Source organism: Vipera berus (assembly GCF_964194415.1).
Source record: "Vipera berus genome assembly, chromosome: 3".
Taxonomy (NCBI): Eukaryota; Metazoa; Chordata; class Lepidosauria; order Squamata; family Viperidae; genus Vipera; species Vipera berus.
Window position 1 is genome coordinate 107,612,578 of NC_138204.1, and position 22,247 is coordinate 107,634,824.

General features: G+C 39.1%; 1 protein-coding gene across 4 annotated transcripts; it reads right to left on the minus strand.

Moving 5' to 3' along the window:
- Positions 1 to 1,458: 1,458 nt before the first annotated feature.
- Positions 1,459 to 20,045, minus strand: TSEN15 (tRNA splicing endonuclease subunit 15; the record flags this gene model as incomplete). Of its 4 annotated transcripts, XM_081325906.1 has the most annotated exons (5): positions 2,509 to 2,542; positions 4,229 to 4,260; positions 13,187 to 13,322; positions 15,089 to 15,170; positions 19,743 to 20,044. In XM_081325906.1, the coding sequence occupies 5 exons, from the start codon at positions 20,025 to 20,027 to the stop codon at positions 2,538 to 2,540; spliced, it is 540 nt and encodes a 179-aa protein (XP_081182032.1). In that variant the 3' UTR covers positions 2,509 to 2,537. The 4 variants fall into 4 exon arrangements, with proteins under 4 accessions (XP_081182031.1, XP_081182030.1, XP_081182032.1 ...); XM_081325905.1 differs by lacking the exon at positions 4,229 to 4,260 and having other exon boundaries at positions 1,459 to 2,542; positions 19,881 to 20,045; XM_081325904.1 differs by lacking the exon at positions 4,229 to 4,260 and having other exon boundaries at positions 1,459 to 2,542.
- Between the last annotated feature and the right edge of the window lie 2,202 nt (positions 20,046 to 22,247).

Sequence of the window (22,247 nt, forward strand, 5' to 3'; positions counted from 1 at the left end):
AAAAGAGAAAATCCAAGACTCTTAAAAAAACATAAAGAGACATCTTGGAATACATTAACATTCTATTCTAATTATTTAGATTTTTATTACTTCTTTATTTCCTGCCATTATTATTCTATAAATAACTCAAGACAATGATCATACTTAATATCCTTTCCTCCTCCTATTTTTCTCCAGAACAAGCCTCAGGCAGAGAGGTTGGGCTGAGAATGACTGCCCCAAAGTCACACAGCTAGCTTTCATGTCTAAAATGGCACTAGAACTCACAACCTCCTGGTTTTTAATCTGCCACTTTAACCATTAGACCAAACAGGCTCTATAAACTATACAGTAACTACAGGTAGTCCTTGACTTATGATCACAAGACAGCTGTAAAGTGAGTTTTGCCCCATTATCCGACCTTCCTTGCCATAGTTGTTAAGTGAATCACTTGCAGTTGTTAAATTAGTAATCAGGTTGTTAATATGGTTTCCCCATTGACTTTGCATGTCAGAGGGTGGCAAAAGGGGATCACATGACCTTGGGACACTGCAACTGTCATACATGCCAGTTGTCAAGTGCCCAAGTTTTGATCATGTAACCATGGGGATGCTGCAAGGCTTGTGTGGAAAAATGGTCATAAGTCAGTTTCTTCAGTGCTGTTAACTTTGAATGGTTACTAAACAAATAGTTGTAAATTTTTTAAATGAAAATCTTAGAGTAAGGCACATGGGGGAAAGCATAGCAAGCTGCAATCAACAGAGATAAACCCTATCTAGGGTTACAATAGTAAAGGTAAAGGTTCCCCCGCACATGCGTGCTAGTCATTTCCAACTCTAGGGGCCGGTGCTCATCTCCGTTTCAAAGCTGAAGAGCCAGCGCTTGTCCGAGGACGTCTCCGTGGTCATGTGGCCGGAATGACTAGACGCCAAAGGCACACAGAACGCTGTTACCTTCCCACGTAGAGGTCCATATTTTTCTACTTGCATTTTTGCTTTCGAGCTGCTAGGTTGGCAAAAGCTAGGACGAGTAACAGGCGCTCACTCTGTTACTTGGCACTCGGGATTTGACCCAACAAACTGCTGACCATCTGATCGACAAGCTCAGCATCCTAACCCACTGAGCCACCGTGTCCCTTTTGAGGGTTACAATAGAAGAGCTCTATCTAAGAACCTATAAAAGGTAAAAAAGGGTAAAGGAGGCCCTGCAGATTTTACTCTGCTAGTCGTTGCTGACTATAGAGGGCAGTGCTCGCTTGGCTCTTGAACCTGAGTTGCCAGCTTTCCAGGTGACAAGACCAGCATCTTAACCACTGAGCCCCCCCCCCGTGCTGCCCATCTAGGGACCTGTGAAAAGTTATAAAGAAATGCCCAGCACTAGTGCATCACCTCAAGTCACAAGACTATCCCTCACTCAACCGCCACGCAAAAAAAGATATCTCCTATCTCTACCTAAGACTCCCAAGCGAGCAACCTAATGAGGATAGAAAAAGAATATCCTCCCACTACTCTTTTAGTAGTATCGCACTACTATACTTCAAAATTCAAAATTAGTCCATTGATGATGTTACCTACTTGGGACAGCAAATGTCTACAATCCAAACTTGGAGAACGGCAAATTACATGTATTAATTACCATCGCAACTTGATCTTAATTGGTTTATCAGGAGGTGATAATTCCATTCATTTAGTACAGAATTCTCGCAATAAACCTTGAAAAGGTAGAAGATATGGTACACAGACTGGATTGTGCTATATAATATTTCTTATGGTTCGAATGGTTCCTGGGGAATCATCTCCAAAGAAGATCATGGTATTGAGAATACTGGCAACTATCGGTACCATTAAGACATCTTTTCTGCTACACCAGATCTGAAACAGAAAAAAAAGGGGGGGAACCTGTCCCGCCTTATATGAGTGTGAAAGATAAAAAATTTTTACTGCATAATTCTTTAATCTGCAAGGAAACTGCTATCATGCAAGTAAATACAGCAGGGACTGTGAATACTTTATTGTAATACACATAAAGCAATTCATTGGAATAAACAGATAGTTTATAAAATTAGTACCCTTATTAGGGCAACTGTTGCCTCAGAAATAAAAGGTAGAATTCTCTTTCACTCCAAAAAAGATGGTTTATTGAAATACAGCTACACTGTTGATGTTACTTGTGAATAGAAGACAGATTCTAGAACTGGTCTGTGACACCTTTGATGTCTGATTTTGTTACAATAGAATCCTGCCAATTCTCAAGCTTTAGTGGGGATTTTCCAACGAATGTTCCAACTTCCAGCTGTCCTTTTTAATATCAGACTCATTTACATTAGAAGAATCCAAAGAACCCTTATCTGCTTCCCCTTCATCTCAACAGCCTTTTTCTCTTCTTCCTCCCTTGTTTGCTATCTGCATCTTCAGGATTGTCCGGAGGATCTGGCATTACAAAACCATCCGTCAATTTATAGTAGACAATTGTAGAGTCTGTTTCAACTATTGCCAGGGTGATAGAAAGTGGGGAATCAGTGTTTGCCTGCATTGTGCCTGTATTCTTCATGATCTGTCTTAACCTGGAAAAATGGAAGGAAGGAATAAAAGTCATCACTGAGGCCCATTTCATTTAAATTTCACCTGAAATCAATGGAGCATGTACTCTGTATTATTAATACCAACCCTCTGTTTCTAAAAGCTTTGTGATTTTTTTCCCCAAGAACTGTATCTATTATAATGAAGACCTGCTAAGGCTGACCATGCGGAGGCTTCAACTGGTGCAGAATGCAGCCGCGCGAGTTGTTATGGGAGTTTCCCGATACTCCCGTGTAACACCTCTTCTCCATGAGCTGCATTGGCTTCCGGTTGCCCTCCGGGTGAGATTCAAGGTGCTGGTAATGACCTATAAAGCTCTAAATGGCTTGGGTCCGGATTATCTAAGGGAACACCTGCTGCCGGCATCAACATCCCATCGTCCTCTGCACTCCCACAGGGAGGGCCTTCTCAGGGTGCTGCCGGTTAGGGAGTGCCGGCGGGTGATACCCAGAGGGAGGGCATTCTCTGTGGGCGCACCTGCCCTTTGGAATGATTTACCTGTGGAACTCCGGACCGCCCCTGATCTGCGTTCATTTCGCCGGGACCTGAAAACCTGGTTTTTCGATCTATCAGGCCTGGACTGAAGGGGTTTTAGCTTTTTAAATATTGTTTTAATTGTTGGGCTTAATTAATTTAATCTATTTTAATTTTATATTATCTTTATATTGTATTTTATGCTGCCCTGTAAACCACCCTGAGTCCTTTGGGAATAGGGCGGTATAAAAATCTAAATAAATAAATAAATAAATAAACTAAGTTGACAATACTTGCATCAGATGCAAATTATGTTAACTACTATAGGAAAAAATTAGGAAGTTAGAGGCAACTCTAGCCAAACCCCAAAGTACGAAAGAAAGCTCCATCCAAACCAAACCAAATAATGAACAAATAACTCCCAGAGGATTTGACCCTACTGATAAACCCTTGGAGGAAGACAAATGGAGGTATTTGACACAATGAAGGAAACACAATACTCAAAGAAAGAAACAGCATACAACAAACAAACCCCTTCTTCCCAATCCTTTCCAACCAGAAACACCCCCATTAAAACTGAGCAATCAATTTCTCCCGTTAGATGGAAACACACAGATCCACAACCTTCCCCTCAAAGAAAACATGCAGACACCTAGCAAAGAAACAACTTCAAATATCCCTAAAAAAGTCACTTCAAATATTCAAAAAAAGCCACATTAGCAAACACACCTGAGATAAACAGAAAAGCACCTCAGAATGCAGCCCCCCCAAAAAAGAAAGGAGAGTGTTGGTAATACGAGATTCTATCCTCAAAGGAACAGAATTATCCATCTGCAGACCAGACATACAATCCAGGGAGGTATGTTGTCTCCCTAGAGCAAAAATCAAAGATGTGGCTGAGAACCTAACCAAAATAATTAGGCCTACAGATTACTACTCCTTCTTCCTCCTCCTCCACATTGGGACGAGCGACACAACAAACAAACACTAGCAATAGAAAACAATCCAACCAGTGTCTTAAACTTCAAAAGAGCTCACTTTAACAAACTTAGAGAACCTAGGAAAGATCCCATGGATGAAAATCTTAAAGGGGAAAGCAACCCAGGAAGTGTGGGAAACCCTGAAAAATGCGATCATAAAAGCCCATACCAGCACAATACCATTGAGAAAGAAAAACAAGAAATTCAAGAACAAACCTGCATGGCTGCACAAAGATCTCTCTGACAAACTGAAAGACAAAAAGGACAAATACAAAAAAATGGAAAGAGGGGCACATAACTAAGGGAAATTATCAGCAGACAGCCAGAACAACATGCAAAGATGAAGTCAGGAAAACAAAGGCTCAGAATGAACAAAGACTTGCAATAGAAATCAAGGACAATAAAAAAAAGTTTCTTCCAACATATTAACAACAAGAAAAAAAGTCAAGGTAACTGTAGGCCCACTAAAGAGAGAAGATGGCAAGAAAATAACAGGCAACAGGAAGAAAGCAGAGCTATTTAACTCATACTTTGCATCAGTCTTCACAGAAAAAGAAACTATAGCCCAACATATAAAAAAAAACCACTGCAAAAGACAAATTAGAAACAAAAATTAAAATAAGCAAGAAAATGGTAACAGAACACCTATCCAACCTTGACGAATATAAATCACTGGGACCCGACAGATTGCATCCCAGAGTTCTGAAGGAGCTGGCAGATGTTATCTCAGAACCATTGCACCACATCTTTCATAAATCCTGAACCACCGGGGAAGTACCTGAGGATTGGAAAAGGGATGGTGTGGTTCCCATCTTCAAGAAAGGGGAAAAAATGGAGACTTCCGGTGGCGACGCGGCGCCGAAGACAGCCGCCTCCGGGCTGTCCGCTCCGCAGCTGTGTTTTTCCATCGTAAACAGCGCCGATCAGCTGTTTAGATGGATTTGAAGCCCCCTCCTCGGGAGAAGAGGAGGGGGTGAGGCCCCAGGTAGGGGTTGAGCTCTCCGGGGCCGCCTGAACTGAGAGTTTGGGCGGCTGAAGGATTGAGCCCCCCCGAAGCCTGGGTTGCTCCGAGCTGCGCAGTGTCTCTGCTCCGTGATTTTTGGAGCAGAGCCAGGCGTTAGCAACCACCCCTGCCAGAAGGAATACTTTTGAGTATAAAGATGCAGGCAGAGCGATACAGGAGGTCAAGGTGATGTGGACTTTTATTTTTACTCTCTAGCTCAACGGATTTTATAGCTTTAAAGTGAAAGTGCGCAATAAGTGAAAGTGACGAAAGATGGCGGCCAAAACTTCTAAAGCTCTTCGGAATGCGGGGTTTTCCCCGGTGCAACAGACCTCGTTGCAAGCTTTGCTTCCTCCTGTACCTCCTCCGGCGTTGACGCTTAAGGATTTACAAGATGCCCTTGAAAAGCATTCACAATTAATATCTGATATGATGGATGAAAAGTTGAAAAAGCTGGAGGAGAAGTTGGAGAAGAAGATGGAAGAGAAGTTTAGAGCAATGAGGGTAGACATGTTGTCTATGATTGAAAGTGTAGCTGAATGTGTGCAACAGCTGGATGCAAAAGTGGAGGATCTCAGTCAAAAGAACTCTATATTAGAAGCAAAGGTATTAGAGAATGAAAATATAAGGGATAAAGTGGACGGAGAATTGAGCCTCGCTCAGTATCATCAGATGCAGTATGCTATTAGAATTAGGGGCTTAAAGGAGAATTCTAAAGAAGATTTAAAGCAGCTGATCTCTGAAGCTTTGGAAGCGGTATTGGGCCAACCAGCATCTGAAATTGAGGGAAGTATGGATAAAATTTTTCGTGTTAATTCATGGATTGCAAGACAGAGGAAGTTACCCAGAGATGTGGTGGTCTATTTTACAAAGAGAGTAATTAGAGATGAAGTCATTCAAGCTGCTTATGATACTAAATTGGTAGTTGCTGAGCAAGAAGTTTTGGTTTTAAAAGAGATTCCTCCAAAGATTTTAAAGAGAAGGAAAGATTTTGCATTTCTTGTACAGGAACTTAAGAAATGTGATATTAAGTTCAGATGGGAGATTCCAGTTGGACTGGTGGTGATGCATGAAGGTAAAAGACATCGTTTGGTTACTGTGGCCCAGGCACGTGATTTTTATAGCAATGTGTTAAAAGCAATTCCCCTACCACTTCTGGAAGCTGCAAAGGGATATGGTGAGGGAAAGCTTCAAGAAGTTGCAGATAGACAGACAGAGGAGAATGGTGCTGGAGGGGATCAAGTTACAGTCTCATCGGTTGCTGCAGGAGAGCAGAGGATGACGCGTGCCGCCCTAAGACGAGCGAGACGAGAGCAAGAGCAAGACCAGCAGAAAGTTATGGAACCTCCAAAGCGTACTTACAGTGAAGCTGTGGGAGGGGCGCGGTCTAAAGAAGTTGAAGGGGTCATTTCAGATATGCTCCAAAAGCTTTGGAGTGTCAAGATTGGTGACTAAATTTCTAATTAGAATGTCAATGGATTGAATTCATCATAGAGGAGAAAGAAAGCTTTTTAATATTTAAAACAATTTAAGACTGATGTTATCTGTTTGCAAGAAACGTATATTAGGGTTGTGGACTAAAAGTATTTGTACGCAAGCTTCTAATCAACAACAAGTTGATTTTTCTTAACTTACTATAAACAAAGGTTACCTAATTGGATTATAATTTTTTTAATTTTTTTATTTTATTCTTATTGGAGATTGGAATGGTGTTCTAGACGTATAGATGGATGATCTGGAACTGCGAGATATTTGGCGTGATATATGTAAGAACTATTTTTGATTATAGTTCAGTTTGGTTGGAGATTAATAAGGTTAATAGAGACAGGCGCTTTTGGTGCGTAATTGAGAATTTGTCTAGAGATTAGAGAAATGTGGGAGAATGTAAATAGTAGATGAAAGTTTTTTCTTTGAAATTACTATGAATAAGGATTGGGATTAAGAAATTTTATTTAGCATTTGAGTAAAATTCCTTTTCTGTTTTCTTCCTTTTTTTTCTTATCTGTAATATTATTACTGTTTGTAATCATTTTACATGAGCCAGAGGGTGATAGAATTAATAGTTTATTGTTGATAGCATATGGATGCTTATGTTTGTTTTTCGTTTTTATACCCTGTATTTAGCTCTGGGAAGTCGGGGGGGGGGGGGAGGTGGGAATGGGGGAGAGGGATAGGGAGGGTTAGATGGGGGTGGGGGAGGGGGGATTAAAGTTAAAATGTATTGTAAAACTTTTTAAATAAAAAAAAAAGAAAGGGGGAAAAATGGACCCAGGAAACTACAGACCAATCAGTTTAATATCAATACCTGGGAAGATCCTAGAAAAGATAATCAAAAACCAGATCTGCGAACAGCTAGAAGCAAACAAAGTCATAACCAGTAGCCAGCACAGGTTTGTTAAAAACAAATCATGTCAAACCAATCTTATTTCATTCTTTGATAAAGTGACTAAACTAGTAGACCAGCGAAATGGTGTGGATGTTGTATACTTAGATTTCAGTAAGGCATCTGATAAAGTAGACTACAACCTACTCCTTGGTAAACTAGAAAATGGTGGAATAGACAACATAACCACCAGATGGATCTGTAGCTGGCTGAGAAACGGTACTCAACAAGTAATCCTCAATGCCACTACATCCACATGGAGAGAAGTAAGAAGTGAGGTACCACAAGGTTCCATCTTAGGCCCAGTACTCTTCAATATCTTCATAAATGACTTAGATGAGGGACTTGAAGGGGAACTCATCAAATTTGCAGATGACACCAAACTGACAGGAATAGCCAACACCCCAGAAGACAAACTCAGGATCCAAAAAGATCTAGACAAACTTGAACAATGGGCCCTCTCCAACAAAATGAGTTTCAATGTGGAGAAAAACAGTTTTACATTTAGGCAGGAAAAATCAAAGGTACAAGTACAGATTGGGCATGGTCTGGCTTAAAAACAGTTAACTGTGAGACAGACCTTGGAATCCTAGTGGATGATCACTTGACTATGAGCCAGCAGTGTGCAGCAGCAACCAAAAAAGCTAATACAATCCTGGGTTGTATTAATAGAGGCACAGAATCAAGTTATTAGTACCGCTTTATAAAACCCTAAGACCACACCTGGAATACTGCAGCCAATTTTGGTCACCATATCACAAAAAAGATGTTGAGACTTTGGGAAAAATTCAGAGAAGAGCAACTATGATCAAAAGCCTGGAGACTAAAACATACGAAGAACAGCTGTGGGATTTGGGTTTGGCTAATCTAAAGAAAAGAAGAAATGGGGGGGGGGGGGAATGATAGCAGTATTCCAGTATCTAAGGGGCTGCCACAAGGAAGAGAGGTCACTGTGTTCACCAGAGGGAAGGACAAGAAACAATGGTTGGAAACTGATCAAAGAGAGAAGCAACCTGGAATTAAGGAGAAACTTCCTGACAGTGAGGACAACCAACTAGTGGAGCAGCTTGCCTCCAGAAATTGTGGGTACTCCATCACTGGAGATTTTTAAGAGGAGACTAGACAATCACCTGTCTGAGATGGTATAGGTTCTCCTGCTTGAGCAGGGGGTTGGACTAGAAGACCTCCAAGGTCCCTTCCAGCTCTTCATATATTATGTTGCTTCAGTCTACTAGGGTAGAGGTAGCCAATAGAACATCAGCACGCTCCATTCCAGAACCATTAGAAGGCTAATGACACTACCACAAAGCTGCAAACTTCGGGAGACCCAATGAAAACTTGGTAGAGGTCTAACCTATGCTCTCCCCAGCAACTGTGACCACAAAGAGCAATTTTCCTGTTGCCATTAAGAGTGGATGTTCAGCCTAGCTTTAGATCCATCTCTTTGTGTTTTAAACTAACACGAGCATGTATAGTCCGATTCAAATCAGAAGACCAGTGTGGGGAAAATGAAAGTTTAAATCTTTCCTCTTCCTGTCCCTGTTGTTCATCATCTAAATCTCTTGTGCTTATAGTAATTAAAAAGTCATGAAAAAGCCTACATGGTGGAAACCTCCTCAGGAAAGTAATTAATAGGGAGGGGTTTTCTTTTTGGTACACAGTGATTCTAATCCAGAGTGACAAAAACTTTCTTCACACATTATAAGAAATTAAAAAAATAAGTTCTGGTCTTAATATAAGGTGCTATTTTAACCCATACATTCACACTTACAGTGTTATATTAACCACTTTCACTTCATATCTATTATTGATTCCCCTTTGTTATTCCAATAAACTTGTACACTGCAGATCTCAAAGGCTGAGATGGGTCAGAGTATATGGAAAGGGACGAAAAGGCAGCAATGACAAACCACTTACATCCTATCCAAAGAAGCTGTATGTATGTGACCATGAGGTCCCCAAGTCAATTCACCCTTGGACGGTCCCATCAAATTCTGCAAAGCTTTTAGTCTAGGGGTGAGAAACTTCCAAACCTCTGTATTTTTGCTGAACTGTGGTACCCAAATATTCTTCACTATTGGCCATCCCTCCCTGTTGTCCAGTGTCAGTATCAGAAATCAAATCTATCATTTTAACTCCAAAATGGCAAGAATCAGCTCATTCCCTTACAGATAATCCTTGATTTATAACCATTCGTTTAGTGACAGTTCAAAGTTATACTATAAGTTTTTCAACTTACAACTATTGCGGCATCCCCATAGTCACATGGCCAAAATTCAGATACTCATCAACTAGCTCATACTTATGACAGCTGCCGTGTCCCAGGGCCATGTGATCCCCTTTTGAGACCTACTGACAAGCAAAATCACTAGGGAAGCCAGATTCACTTAACAACTGTGTTACTAACAACTGCAGCAATTCATTTAACAACTGTGCTAAGATAGGTCATAAAATCGGGCAAAATTCACTTAAAAACTGTCTCTCTTAGCAACAGAAATTTTAAGGTCAATTGTGGTCCTAAGTCGAGAACTACCTGTATTTTTCCATCCTTTCCCATTTCCACCAAGTCTTATGCACATATAGTCACGAGCATTCCCTTTGAATTCTTAACTTCAATGCCACTTTCTATGCCCCACTGCAGTTATTCAAATGCAGGCATATTCTTTTTTAACTGACCAACTTTAAAAAAAAAACAAAAAACAAAACAGTCAGTCAGTACGGTAGCAAAAATGTCATTGTTATTTCACCTGAAACAGGAATGTGTGAGGTGATTGTCTGCATACTACTCTCTGCTGGTTATGATTTATGTGAATATTCTATAAGGGAAGTTATCTCTGGCACTAAGGAAGTCAGTATTTCTGACGCGCTCAGGAATCACTGTTGGGAGAGAATTCATTCTACAAAGATTATTTGTTAAAGGAACATAGAAAAGAATCAGACTGTGAAGCTCTTTATCTGTAAATACACTGAAAGCATTGTACAGTGCATGTGCCATGAATGGGGATTTTGACAAGCTCTATGGTGAACCAAAGAACAATCCAGAGACTGGGCAAGATTATTTTCTACTCTAAAAGCCCTGTAGGGCCAAAAATGAACATTCCAGTGGGAAAGAGGAAAATTGGATACGCATTTCCATATTACCCGCACCTTCATTATTGTATGAGTTTATTATTAAATCATTAGTAGATTTATGAGAAAGTGTTAACACTGTTGACATTGAGATGTTCCTATCAATCTACTTATATACTGTATATTAATGTTACTTTGAATTATGTTCTAAAAATCAGAAATTTGATTGGCTTTAGGGAACGTTGGTTATATGGGAAATATAACGTTGGTTATATGGGAAATTACTAAGAGAATAATTTTGTGAAATGGGGAAAGCACTATTATTCCAGGTATTAAGAACTGGATATATACTGTTCCCATTTTTCAAAAGGTTTTTTTTTAAATAATAAATGATTGTTTCTCTTTGGCACAGATTTCATGACATAACAGTGTTTATTTCTTTTTAATTTGAAATATTCATATCTTGTTTAATACTAGTTATACAAGTGGCATATTCATAGTAATTGTAATGTTATTATAGTAATTATGTTCTTTACTTCTGTTTATAGTTTGGTTTCAAATATATTTTAGTTAGTAGGGTTGGTTTTTTTGTATTTTTAAGAAACTTTTAATAAAGCAATTTTTTAAAAAATACCTGCACCTTCTACACTCCTTAAAATTAGCTCTGATTGCTATGAATGTGGAAATTTTACTAACAGGAAAGGAGACAGCAGGAATGAGAAAGCCTATTAAAAGGCAACATTTATTACTTAATTTTGAAAATAAAGTCAAATACAACCTGGGGCCTGCTGCTCATTCTCATCTACTCTGATTATTATAATCATTTGGAGTATGGTTTTAAGTGCAACCACTCTGAAGAAAATCTTCTTGATTACAAATAATTTATTTTGTATCCAAAAATGTTTTCCTGGAAAGGTGAAGCTGCCTCAAAGTTGTTGTTTTTTTATTCTTCAAACCTGGGTTTGAACATCAACATCTTGGTTTCTTATATCTTTGGGACTCCATAAAGAGCTAAAACAGAAGTCAGCACCCTTTTCAGGTGGAAGCATCATTACATATTGGTGTGTAATCAGATACGTGTGTGTTTGTGTATATGTATGTTACATAAGAACACAGGAGCTCTCACATGTTTTGCCAAAACATGAGATTTTATTATTTTACTTAATTGGATAGAAGTTTTCAGCACCTCCTTGCTGCCATTTAGATTTTTGCAGTTCTAATCTGGTAGTCTTAAAATGGTGCATAAGTACATAAGATGATGAGCACAAACTGTTAGAGAAGAAATCCTTCTGTAGCCACACAGGGTTGCTGGGCAAAAGATCTTCATGAAGCAGAAACCAAATGTAGAAAGAGGTCTGCTCGAAAGAATTATCCATTTAAATATTTGCTGTACTAAAAAGATTGACCACTAGTGATCTTTCAATCTGCCATCCAGCAATGGGCCTCTTTCATTCAGATGCCAAAGGCAGAGCCGACAGTCTTCACAATACGGATTTACAGACACCCAACATGAAAAATACAATGAATGTAGAAGATGCAGGGATAATTTTAGAGGTTGGCAATATAGTTGTATTATAATTCTCCTACCTGGATGAGGCTTATCAGAGTAACACTTCACAATTTTGCATCCATTTATTTGTCCCTGATTATAACTCCAATCAATAAAAATGAATTTTACTAAAAAATTAATACATGTATGCATTGGGCCATTAAAAATGATTCAGAAGGAATAAGAGCTTTCCAACAACACCAATTAAACTGAATGCACACTTGGGAGTCAACTGTGCTGCATGAAGACAGTTTTCAGCATGACAGATAAGTTTCATAATTTGGTGCTAGATCCAGAAATCAGATCAGAACAGAGAATTCCCATTGTTTATAACTGCCATAATGAAATTCAGATACACCCCCAAATGTAAAATCATTGATGAATCTTTCATTTCCATTTTTTACAATTTGGATATCTGTTCCACTCCTCTAAACTTGCTGTGCTCTAGTTTATAACAGCAAAGAACAGCAGATAAGGAAGACAAAACACTGGGCATTGAGCAACGCTCCATTTTGCAATCTGTACAAATTGTGCACACTGAAATTATTCTATATAAATCAGTCATGGGGAGAAGCCCAGAACTCTCTAGCTAGCCTATCTTTCTACTCATCCTCTCATGTATCACTTTTCAGTTACTAGAAGGACCAAGGATCACATTAAATTTTGCAAATCTCTGTTTTACAGGGAAAACGTTTCCAGCTGCACATGTTTTAAAGGTGGTCTGCATTTGGGTACTCAGTGGGTATATTTAGAAAGCCTGATAGACTTTTCCTCCTTCTTTCCCACCCAGAGAAAGAAAGGATAGTAATGGTATGAGTGAACTATCCTTCTTTGTTATCCCTACTTGGTGAGGGGAGAGGATAGGAAGGAGGGAAGCAAATAGATTGAGAAAAGCTACTTAAACGCTAAAAGCTAAACTATTTTGCTTAGAGAACAGACAACGTAGTGCAGTAGTGAAGGTGCTGTATTCAAACCAAGGAGATCCAGACTAAATTTCCTTTTCAGCTATGGAGTTACCTGGTGACAATATTCTTACTCCAGAACAAAATAAGAAAATATCTCCTGATATACATTCATGCCACTGTGAGTTCTCAGAGAACTCACATTTAGATCAAGTCTGATATAACTGCAAAAATAAACAAATAATACAACACCTCTGCAGACACTCACCTCTCATGGCTGAATGATACCTGGGCAGGAGTTGGCACCACTACCTGTAAAGGCTCAGTTTCCTTCTCACGTCCATGGAGACACACCAGCTGAAACTCTGCTAGCCCAGTGAAGGATACCTCGTGCCAGTTCCGAACTGAAGGGTATAGCAGAGAGTAACAAAAACCAAAATGAACTAAGAAACAACCTTTTCATTGAAGGACCTCAATGTTCCAGCCAGCATTTACACATTTACATGGTCTTACAAACCTCAAAAGGGACGCGGTGGCTCAGTGGGTTAGGACGCTGAGCTTGTCGATCGGAAGGTCGGCAGTTTGGCGGGTCGAATCCCGAGTGCCGCGTAGCAGAGTGAGCGCCTGTTACTCGTCCCAGCTTCTGCCAACCTAGCAGTTCGAAAGCACGTAAAAATGCAAGTAGGAAAATAGGGACCACTGCGGTGGGAAGGTAACAGCGTTCCGTGCGCCTTTGGCGTCTAGTCATGCCGGCCACATGACCACAGAGACGTCCTCGGACAAGCGCTGGCTCTTCGGCTTTGAAACGGAGATGAGCACTGGCCCCTAGAGTCGGAAACGACTAGCATGCATGTGCGGGGGAACCTTTACCTTTACCTTTTACAAACCTCAAGATATAGATTAATTACATCTACCTTGCTCTCTTCCCTCAACTGTGTTTGTTCTCTTTCTCTATAATTTCACAACTACTTTCTGAAATAAGTAATCTGATTTAGTAAGCTACCTGTCCAAATAGAGAAAATTGGCAGGACTTTTTGCAGACTACACCCAGAGAAAAGGAACCTGTGGCCCTCTCAATATTGGTAATTGATTTCTCCTAGCACCCTTCCCAATTTGCTATGTGGGCTACAAATACTAGAAATTGTAGTTTAGCAACAAATGGAAGCCATAGAATCCCTTCATCATGAGTATGTTGATGTCACAGAATTTGCAGGGCTGCCCTCTGCCCCCCAAAGTGCTAACCATATGTAATTGCATGCAATGGCCTATTGTAGTCAAGAAATCTGAACTGTGCTATAGTGTGATTCCAGGAGTGGTAATCCTAACATATCAAGAGGACATCAGTCAGTGGCCATAGAACATACCGTGTTCCACCCATCTGTTGCATATTGAATGGGTGGGCTCTATGTATGTATGTTTGACATTATGTTCATGGCATTAACATATAAATTCTTACAGCCTAACAGACTTCTTTGAGAGCAATATAAGCAGGGTAAGGTAAAAGAGTTTCTGTGGATTTTACTCTGCTAGCTCATTTCTGTTTCAAGGACATTGAGCCAGCACTGTCCAAAGACATTTCCGCAGTCATTTGGTCAGCATGACATCACGAAGCACTGTTACCATCCCACCAAAGTGGTGCCTATTTATCTACTTGCCTTTGCATGCTTTCGAACTGCTAGGTTGGCAGGAGCTGATGCAAGGACAGGCACTCACCCGGTATCATGGAGCTCAGGTCTCAAACCTGGGCTGACGGCTTTCCAGCCAATCAGCCCAACTGCTGAGCCACTGCATCACCCCATATAAGCAGGAAGGCATATACTAATGCTTTTTCTTTAGTGCAAAGGCACTAAAGCAAGTGGACACTCCAACTACTCCAATTTCCAGTATCTCCACTACTTTTAATACAGGGAAGCAACCTTTTCAGGAATGTAGTTTGGGTGTATGTGCATATAGGTTCACTTGTATATGCAGTGCTAAGTTGGGAGGACTTGTAGGCATTTAAGATAACTGGAATCCCAGTCTTCAACAGGACACAGCTTTAAACTGTAGCTGCAGAAATCCAGGGAAACTATTCTTGGCAATTGTTTGTCAATAGTGCACATACCACAGCATTTACACACAAACACACCAATCTTACAAGTTGCCCTTTAAGCTATTTCCACTAACTTACCTTCTAGAAGGTCCAAGTAAACTAAGAAAGCAGCATATACCCCTCTGCTGTCAGCCACTTCCAATGACATCATTTTTGTGAACTGAAACAAGACAATGGAGAGCAATAGATGTAAAATCCATTAACAGTTCTCAGAAATTACATTCTAGGCCAGGGGTCCCCAATCCCCGGTCCGTGGACTGGCACTAGGCCGCAGCATGCCAGAAACTGCACAAACATGGAACCACGGAACTGGTCCCTGGTGCTCAAAAAGTTGGGGACCTCTGCTCTAGGCAACAAAATCCAAACAAAATTGTATCCACAATTTCTGAAAATATTTTCCCATCAATTGCAGAGGGTTTTCTTTTGGCAGAACTCTGAGAAAAAAACCACAGCACATTTAACGCTAGACGAAGTCTGTTAAAAAACTTGCAGATTGTGTTTTAAATGCCAATAAAACTATCCTCCAAAAACTGTAGCCCCAGGGAATAATTTATTGTAGCAGCATAGATGGTTCATAAAACAGGTCTAGTTCTGCCTTAAGCTTCTGGGCTGAAACTGATTTATTTCTCTGTTTTACTTAGCACCTGGCACAAGAAGACATTATAGATGATTGTGCCAGAATCCAGACATGGAAGGATTTGACCCAAGATTAGTGTGTGTCTTGTTATAACTTGGGATATGGTCTGTTGCTGTTACTGGAATCTTAAGCATCATCTGGAGCTCAAAATCTGGAGCAGAAAACCAGACAAAAGTATAAAGTCAGCACATTATTGCTAGAAGGAAGGAGTATTTTTATATATTTGTCATTTTGAGTAATAAAGGTGGAATAAAAATCTAATAAATGTTAAATATCAAAGTACTTAAACTAGTAATACCATCATAATTTTCTTATTGCTCATAGCAATAGGGAACACAGGAATGAGTATTTTATTACTGCTGTTGATTTCATGATGATGACATCCAGAGATTTCCCACCATCAGAGGGGCCAAGATTGTCAAATCTTATTTTCTTTTGATGTGCATGCATAATTCAAAATAAATCCCCAGATTCAGATCCAGCCTATCCTGACTGAATATGAATATCTAGCAACAACCTTGCTAAAGTGCTATGGCAAATTTCACCTACATCTGGCACAGTTTAAAGCTTCAGGCAATTTTAGAAGCAAAATATCTTCTGTATCTTAAGAATTTAAAGTCTAAAAACAATTGTATTATAAAGCTTTTATTTTTTAGGATTGAGCACACTAATGCATTCCTACTCCTCAGATTATTTGTGTTATAAAAGCAGCAAAATACGTGCCCTTTCAACAAAGCAAAGACATAAGAAGGGGTTATTATGGTATCATGAGAATTCTGCATTCTGTCAAAAATCTGCTTGTTAATCTAAATTCATAAAGAGAAGTATTGTCAAGGGTTCTGAACTTACATATACCTAGCCTTAAAAACACTTCTTAAAAATATTTTTTTTAAAATTTACAATCTCATTGAAGAATTTTTAACAGTAAAAGCCACAAAGGAAAATAAAGAAAAATAGTAAATTTTGAAAAAAGAAAGTAGAAAAAAGCAGCTTCTGAAGTTCTTGACAGCTATAAATGCATTCATATTTGTACCCTCTCTCTAAAATTACATCATAATTTCCTTTTTCCATAAATCTCAAGTTCATTTTTCTTTTTTTTTAAGCAGAAAGTCCACAAAGGATTTGTAGTCACTAATAAATGTAGTTGTTGATCTTCCTCTAATCAAATTAATTTTGCCATCTCTGCTAGTTATGTCATCTTCTCCAACTATTCTCCATTCTGGGTATTTCAGCGTCTTTGCATATATTGCATCAGTATCATCTACTGTATAAACATAATCTTCCATGACTCTTTTCTAACTGACTGTCCATTATATCCAGCAAGAAAAGTTCTGGTTTAAATTGAATGTTGATCTTTAAAATTATTTGTATCAGTATATGTATTTGAACCCAGAAATTTCTGGCTTTTTGAAAAAGTAGAACAGGCATGATAAAATTTCCAAAACAAATTTGAAGTATCTTTATACTTTCTAGATGATTTTTCCGGACTCTTATACCAACAGTAATGTCAGGCGCAATAAATTAAGAGTCAGGGTTAGATCCAAAATGAGTACAAGTTTATTCCATGCTTGCTCTGAACAAGATTTGGAATTACCTATGGTCAAGACAAACTGATAATAGATAAGAGTCAACAGAATTCATTCAATTGAGTCTGATTTTGCGTGATTCTACAGACCAGCTCTCTCCACATTTTCTGATCTTGTACGGTTTGTTTCAATTTATGCTGTAACTGATGTCCACTTTAATGATATCTAGCCACTGTGTTTTTTGGTGGCCTTGTTTCCTTTTTACCACTGACCATTCTGAACATAACTACCTTTTGCAGTGAGTTTGAGTGCATGACATGGCCAATATACCGTAAGTAAGGCAGAATTTTGTGATCTTTGTCTTCCAGTGATATCTCTGGTTTTATATGCTTCAGTACTTGCTTGTTTGTCACCTTTGCTATCCAAGGTATGTGTTCTCAAATACCAAAATTTGAACAACTCAATTTTCCTCTTGTTTCTTTCATGGTAAATTTCAATACTCTTAACCACTATTTTTCCATTGTTCCATCAGTGTCCCTTTTTAAAATCTCACTGTGGTTTGTTAATTTCCTATTCACAATTATCTGTGTCTTTTGTGAAGTGAAAATTGATTTTATCCATTTAATAAAATTATCACCAAAGTTCACATCCTCCAAAATTTTAAGTAAGAAAGTCCTATTCAAATTGTCAAAAAAAATTAATTTATGAACTTATCTAAATTAAAATTTTAAATTTATGAATTTATCTAAATTGACAATTTTGACAGAATTTGATAATAACTCTGGCAGCTTACAACTAAAAAAAAACACCCATTGTTCTGTTCCCCCTCCCTCAAGGTACAAACAGCCGGACAAGCAGGTACGAAACAAAAGGGTTAATTCTTTATACTACAATATAATTGCTGTCCGATAAAGTCTTGGCAGCAAGCTACCCACGGTCAGCCAAAATAAGCTAGTTATCTCAAACGTTCGCTGACATGAGATAACTGCCAACAAGTAATTCCAAGAAAGTCCAGACAAACAAACCCAAAAGCAGAGATGAAGAAGCGTAGTCACGAAATCCAGACCAGGGTTCACACAGGTAGAGAAATCCGACAGACGTGACCAGAAGCTGTGGTGAATTAATTGTTCGTCACAAAGTTCTGAGAGCAGCCACACCCCCTTTTGTACCTTGTGGGGTGTGGCTCAATGACTCAGCTACTCCCTGGCCCTCCTACTCATCCTACGTTGCTGCAAACGCTTGGCCCTGCGTCTTTCTCGAGGGTCTAGCCATGAGTCATCTTCACTAGACTGTATTTGCTGCAGCTGCTCGAGCTCCGTCCCAGCCTGGCCCCCAGCCTGGCTACTCCCAGGCTGCTCATCTCAGCCTTCAGATGGAGATGGAGGCCTTGCCAGAGAGCAGGGTCCCGGAGAGGGAGGCCTTGCCAGTTCCTCCCCATCATCCTCAGAGTCCTCTTCCTCGGTTAGGACAGGTGCAGGGGTCGGGGCCACAACACCCATTGTATAAATTGACCAGAAACAAAATACCAGAACAAAACCAAAACAAACCAGACCAAAACAAAACAAAATGTGGGGAACGGCGGGTCCGTAGTCACCCTGTCAAGCAAGACCTGGGAAAACAAGATGCCCTTGACAAGTAATGAAAACAATCCGCTTTGACCTGGACTGAGTGGGCTACCCAAAAGAGAGGGCCTTCCAGAAGACAACCATATCATATTGTTAAAGCGAGGAGATGAAAATACTTCCACATATTTTGCACTACTAAGCAAACCCTCTTTACTTGAAACCAGCCGTCCTTCTCCTTCATTCTTACATGCACCTGAAATCCAGGTTCTCTGTCAACTAATTCCATTGATTTCTTCTTATGGAACAACCAATTTTCACATCAAAAAGCACTGTTTTTTTCAGACTGGCAATCGGTAAATAGTTCTTTTAAAAAAATGCTCCAGAATCCTTTTTCCCCCTTTTAATATCTTCTTCCTTAATACTTATACACCATCTTCATGGTGATAAATTACAGATTACGATAAATTTATTGGCACATGGCCACAGTATAACACACCAGTTCCTTTTCCCCAGTTTATTTTCTCCTTCCTCCAGGCTTGGTCAAACTTAACACATAGTCAAGTACTAATTCTGGGGATCTGTTTTCTTTTAGGTATGCATTATCACTTCAGGAGATATAATGTTGCTGGACAAAGATTACAGTCTTTAAAATATAACGTTTATCCTCAGGGGAAATGTGTGGTATGATCAAGATCCTCCACTCCAAGATCCAGCTCTGCACATTTATTCTTTTATTTTCCGTTTTGCTGGAGACTGAGAAACATGACCATTTCAAACTTGCACTGATCAACAGTCCGACATAAAATAGGTTATTTCTCATTTCGTTTACATTTTAAACTTTCATGCTACTTATGGCACATACACACCATTCCTCGTCCTAAGAGAGTATATTATTATTATACCTTGTACTTGAACTTGTTTAAGGTGGCTTAAGAAATTATTACTCATCGACGACATCTTCACCCTTTTTAAACACTGAATTTCTACATTTTATTTTAGCATACCTGAAGCTGTCGAACTGCAGCTCCAGGCTTCACGAAAAATGAATGATGCATTTCCCAGGAATTTAACGAGACCACTACTTTGCTATAGCCAGGAATCAGAAGGGAGATTTTTGTTCCCCCAGTTCTTCTTCTACTAACCGTAGGATGAGTTGCCAGCCAGTCCTCTCGAAGGGCCCATTTCCCAGGCTTTGGGGTTTCCTCTTCCCGGCCAAAAAATCCGGAGCATCCAGCAACCGAACCTCCCTCCTTTGATCCGTCTCCGCAATCGCTCTCCGACTTTTCCATTCCTAATTCGCGTGACATTCAGCTTCGTTCCGGTTGGTGTTGCAACAAAATAGTTCCTCCGCGAAACTTTTAAACGAGCTTTACGGTTCCTCTTTTCAGCAAGCAAACGTGTCATTCTTTAAAAAAAAATCTTATCTCTTTCTCATTTTTTAATTTCTTCTTGCAAATTCTGATTATTATTTTTTAAAAAAAAACACTAATAAACCTTCTTTACCAGCTCCTGATTTGCAAGACATATTTTTGAGGCAACAGAATTTGAGACAAATCTATGTACCTCAAACACATTAGAATTAGGAGTCTAGCACTAAATTTTCTCACACCTGCTAAATTACTGTGCTGGATATATATTAAACAGCATGATTAACTGCAGACTAATACTAATATAAAAAGATAATTTAAGATACCATGACTTTACAGGGTAAAATATTGATACTATTTCAAGATTGACACAGGGATTCCTGTGTTAATACCTTAAGGCAGAGGTCCCCAACCTTTTGAGCACCAGGGACCAGTGCCATGGAGAAAGGGTTTTCCACAGACCAGAGGTGGTGTGGTTTTGAATACTGCCTGCATCCCGAGGATGCAGCTTTGCTTGTTTGTGTGGCCCGTTTTCTGGCATGCTGTAGACCAGTGCTGCTCCACGGACCGGAAGTTGGGGACCCCTGCCTTAAGGTATATCAAATTAATAGTTAAATTGCTGGGAAAAGTTTTAGAGGAAGGAAAATTTCATAGATTTTCTTCATCTAAATTATGGTTATCATATGATGAGAAAGATTTTAACTTTTATCGTCTTATTATTGTGCGTATATTTTAACTTCTGTCAAGTGATCTTCTGACATCAAGGTGGGGGTAACGGAGTTTGCAAAGAAATCCTCCCATGTTGCATCCTGCTAGTATTGCACCAAAGTACAAATCCAGCAATAGAACGTGAAACAAAGTAAGAGAACAGGACATCTCTGAAAGCAGCACATAAAAAGCAGGTTTTTTAAAAAACAACAACAACCCAAAACACAAAATGACTTAGATAACATGGACAAGAAAGAGATTTTTCTGTAACGATTCTGGAATTGTAAGGATTCTAGACTTCTACACGCAAGCAATACGTATTCTGAATATTCTTTCCCTACTGGAATGACCATTGAAATATGGATTACAGGTAATGCTCGATTTACAATAGTTCATTTAGTGACCATTTGGAGTTACAATAGCACTGGAAAAATTGATTTATGACAATTTTTCACACTTACATCTCTTGCAGCATCTCCTTGGTCACGTGATCAAAATTAAGATGCCTATCAAATGACTCATATTTGTGATAGTTGCAGTGTCCCGGGGTAATGTGATCACCTTTTGTGACCTTCTGACAAACAAAGTCAAGGGGAAAGCCAGATTTACTTAACAACCATGTTACCAACTTAATAACTGCAGCGATTCACTTAACTGTGTCAAGAAAGGTCATGATATGGGGACAAAACTCACTTAACAAATGTGTCATTTAGCAACATAAATTTTGGGCTCAATTGTGGTCATAAGTCGTGGACTACCTGTATCAGTTTTGAATGTTTGCAGATTAAACCAGTGAAAAGATTCAAAGAAAAGTAAGCAGCCATAAATTTATGTTTTAATAGGTGAGATGTTTGCATACAGTTGGATCCAAGTACAAGTCAGAAGACCTCAGGTAGCTATTCTATTTTCCTCTACAGACAATGACAAAACCTGGGTGAGTTACAAATGGAAACCCATATAATGTAGACTCCCTTCCCCCAATAATAAACAGGTGGATAATTATATATTAACAGATAAAAGTAGCCATGATATTTCAGAGTTTTTCTTAAACTTCTCATTTTGTTTGATTCCGTTTTCTGTTCTTTGCACACATTTCTTCTTTACAGCTAATCTGTCTGGGAACATATTTATTAAAGGTGCTAATACTAAATCAAATCAAATGTATTACAATTGTGAGACTGAATGTAATGCTTATATTTTTAATTCAAATCAGATTTATATGTCATCCATTTATTTACATCAACTAAAGGACATCAATGCAAAAATCTATCAGAAAACATTTTTTAAAAAACTCTTGGTGTTACAAATTTTCTGCTATTATTATCCTTGTAGCATTTCTATCATTGAATCTAAACTGTATTTTTCTTGAATAGAAATTGGAGGATTAAATCTGTCTGGAAACAATTCTGGATCTTCTCTAAGTTCAACTGGAGG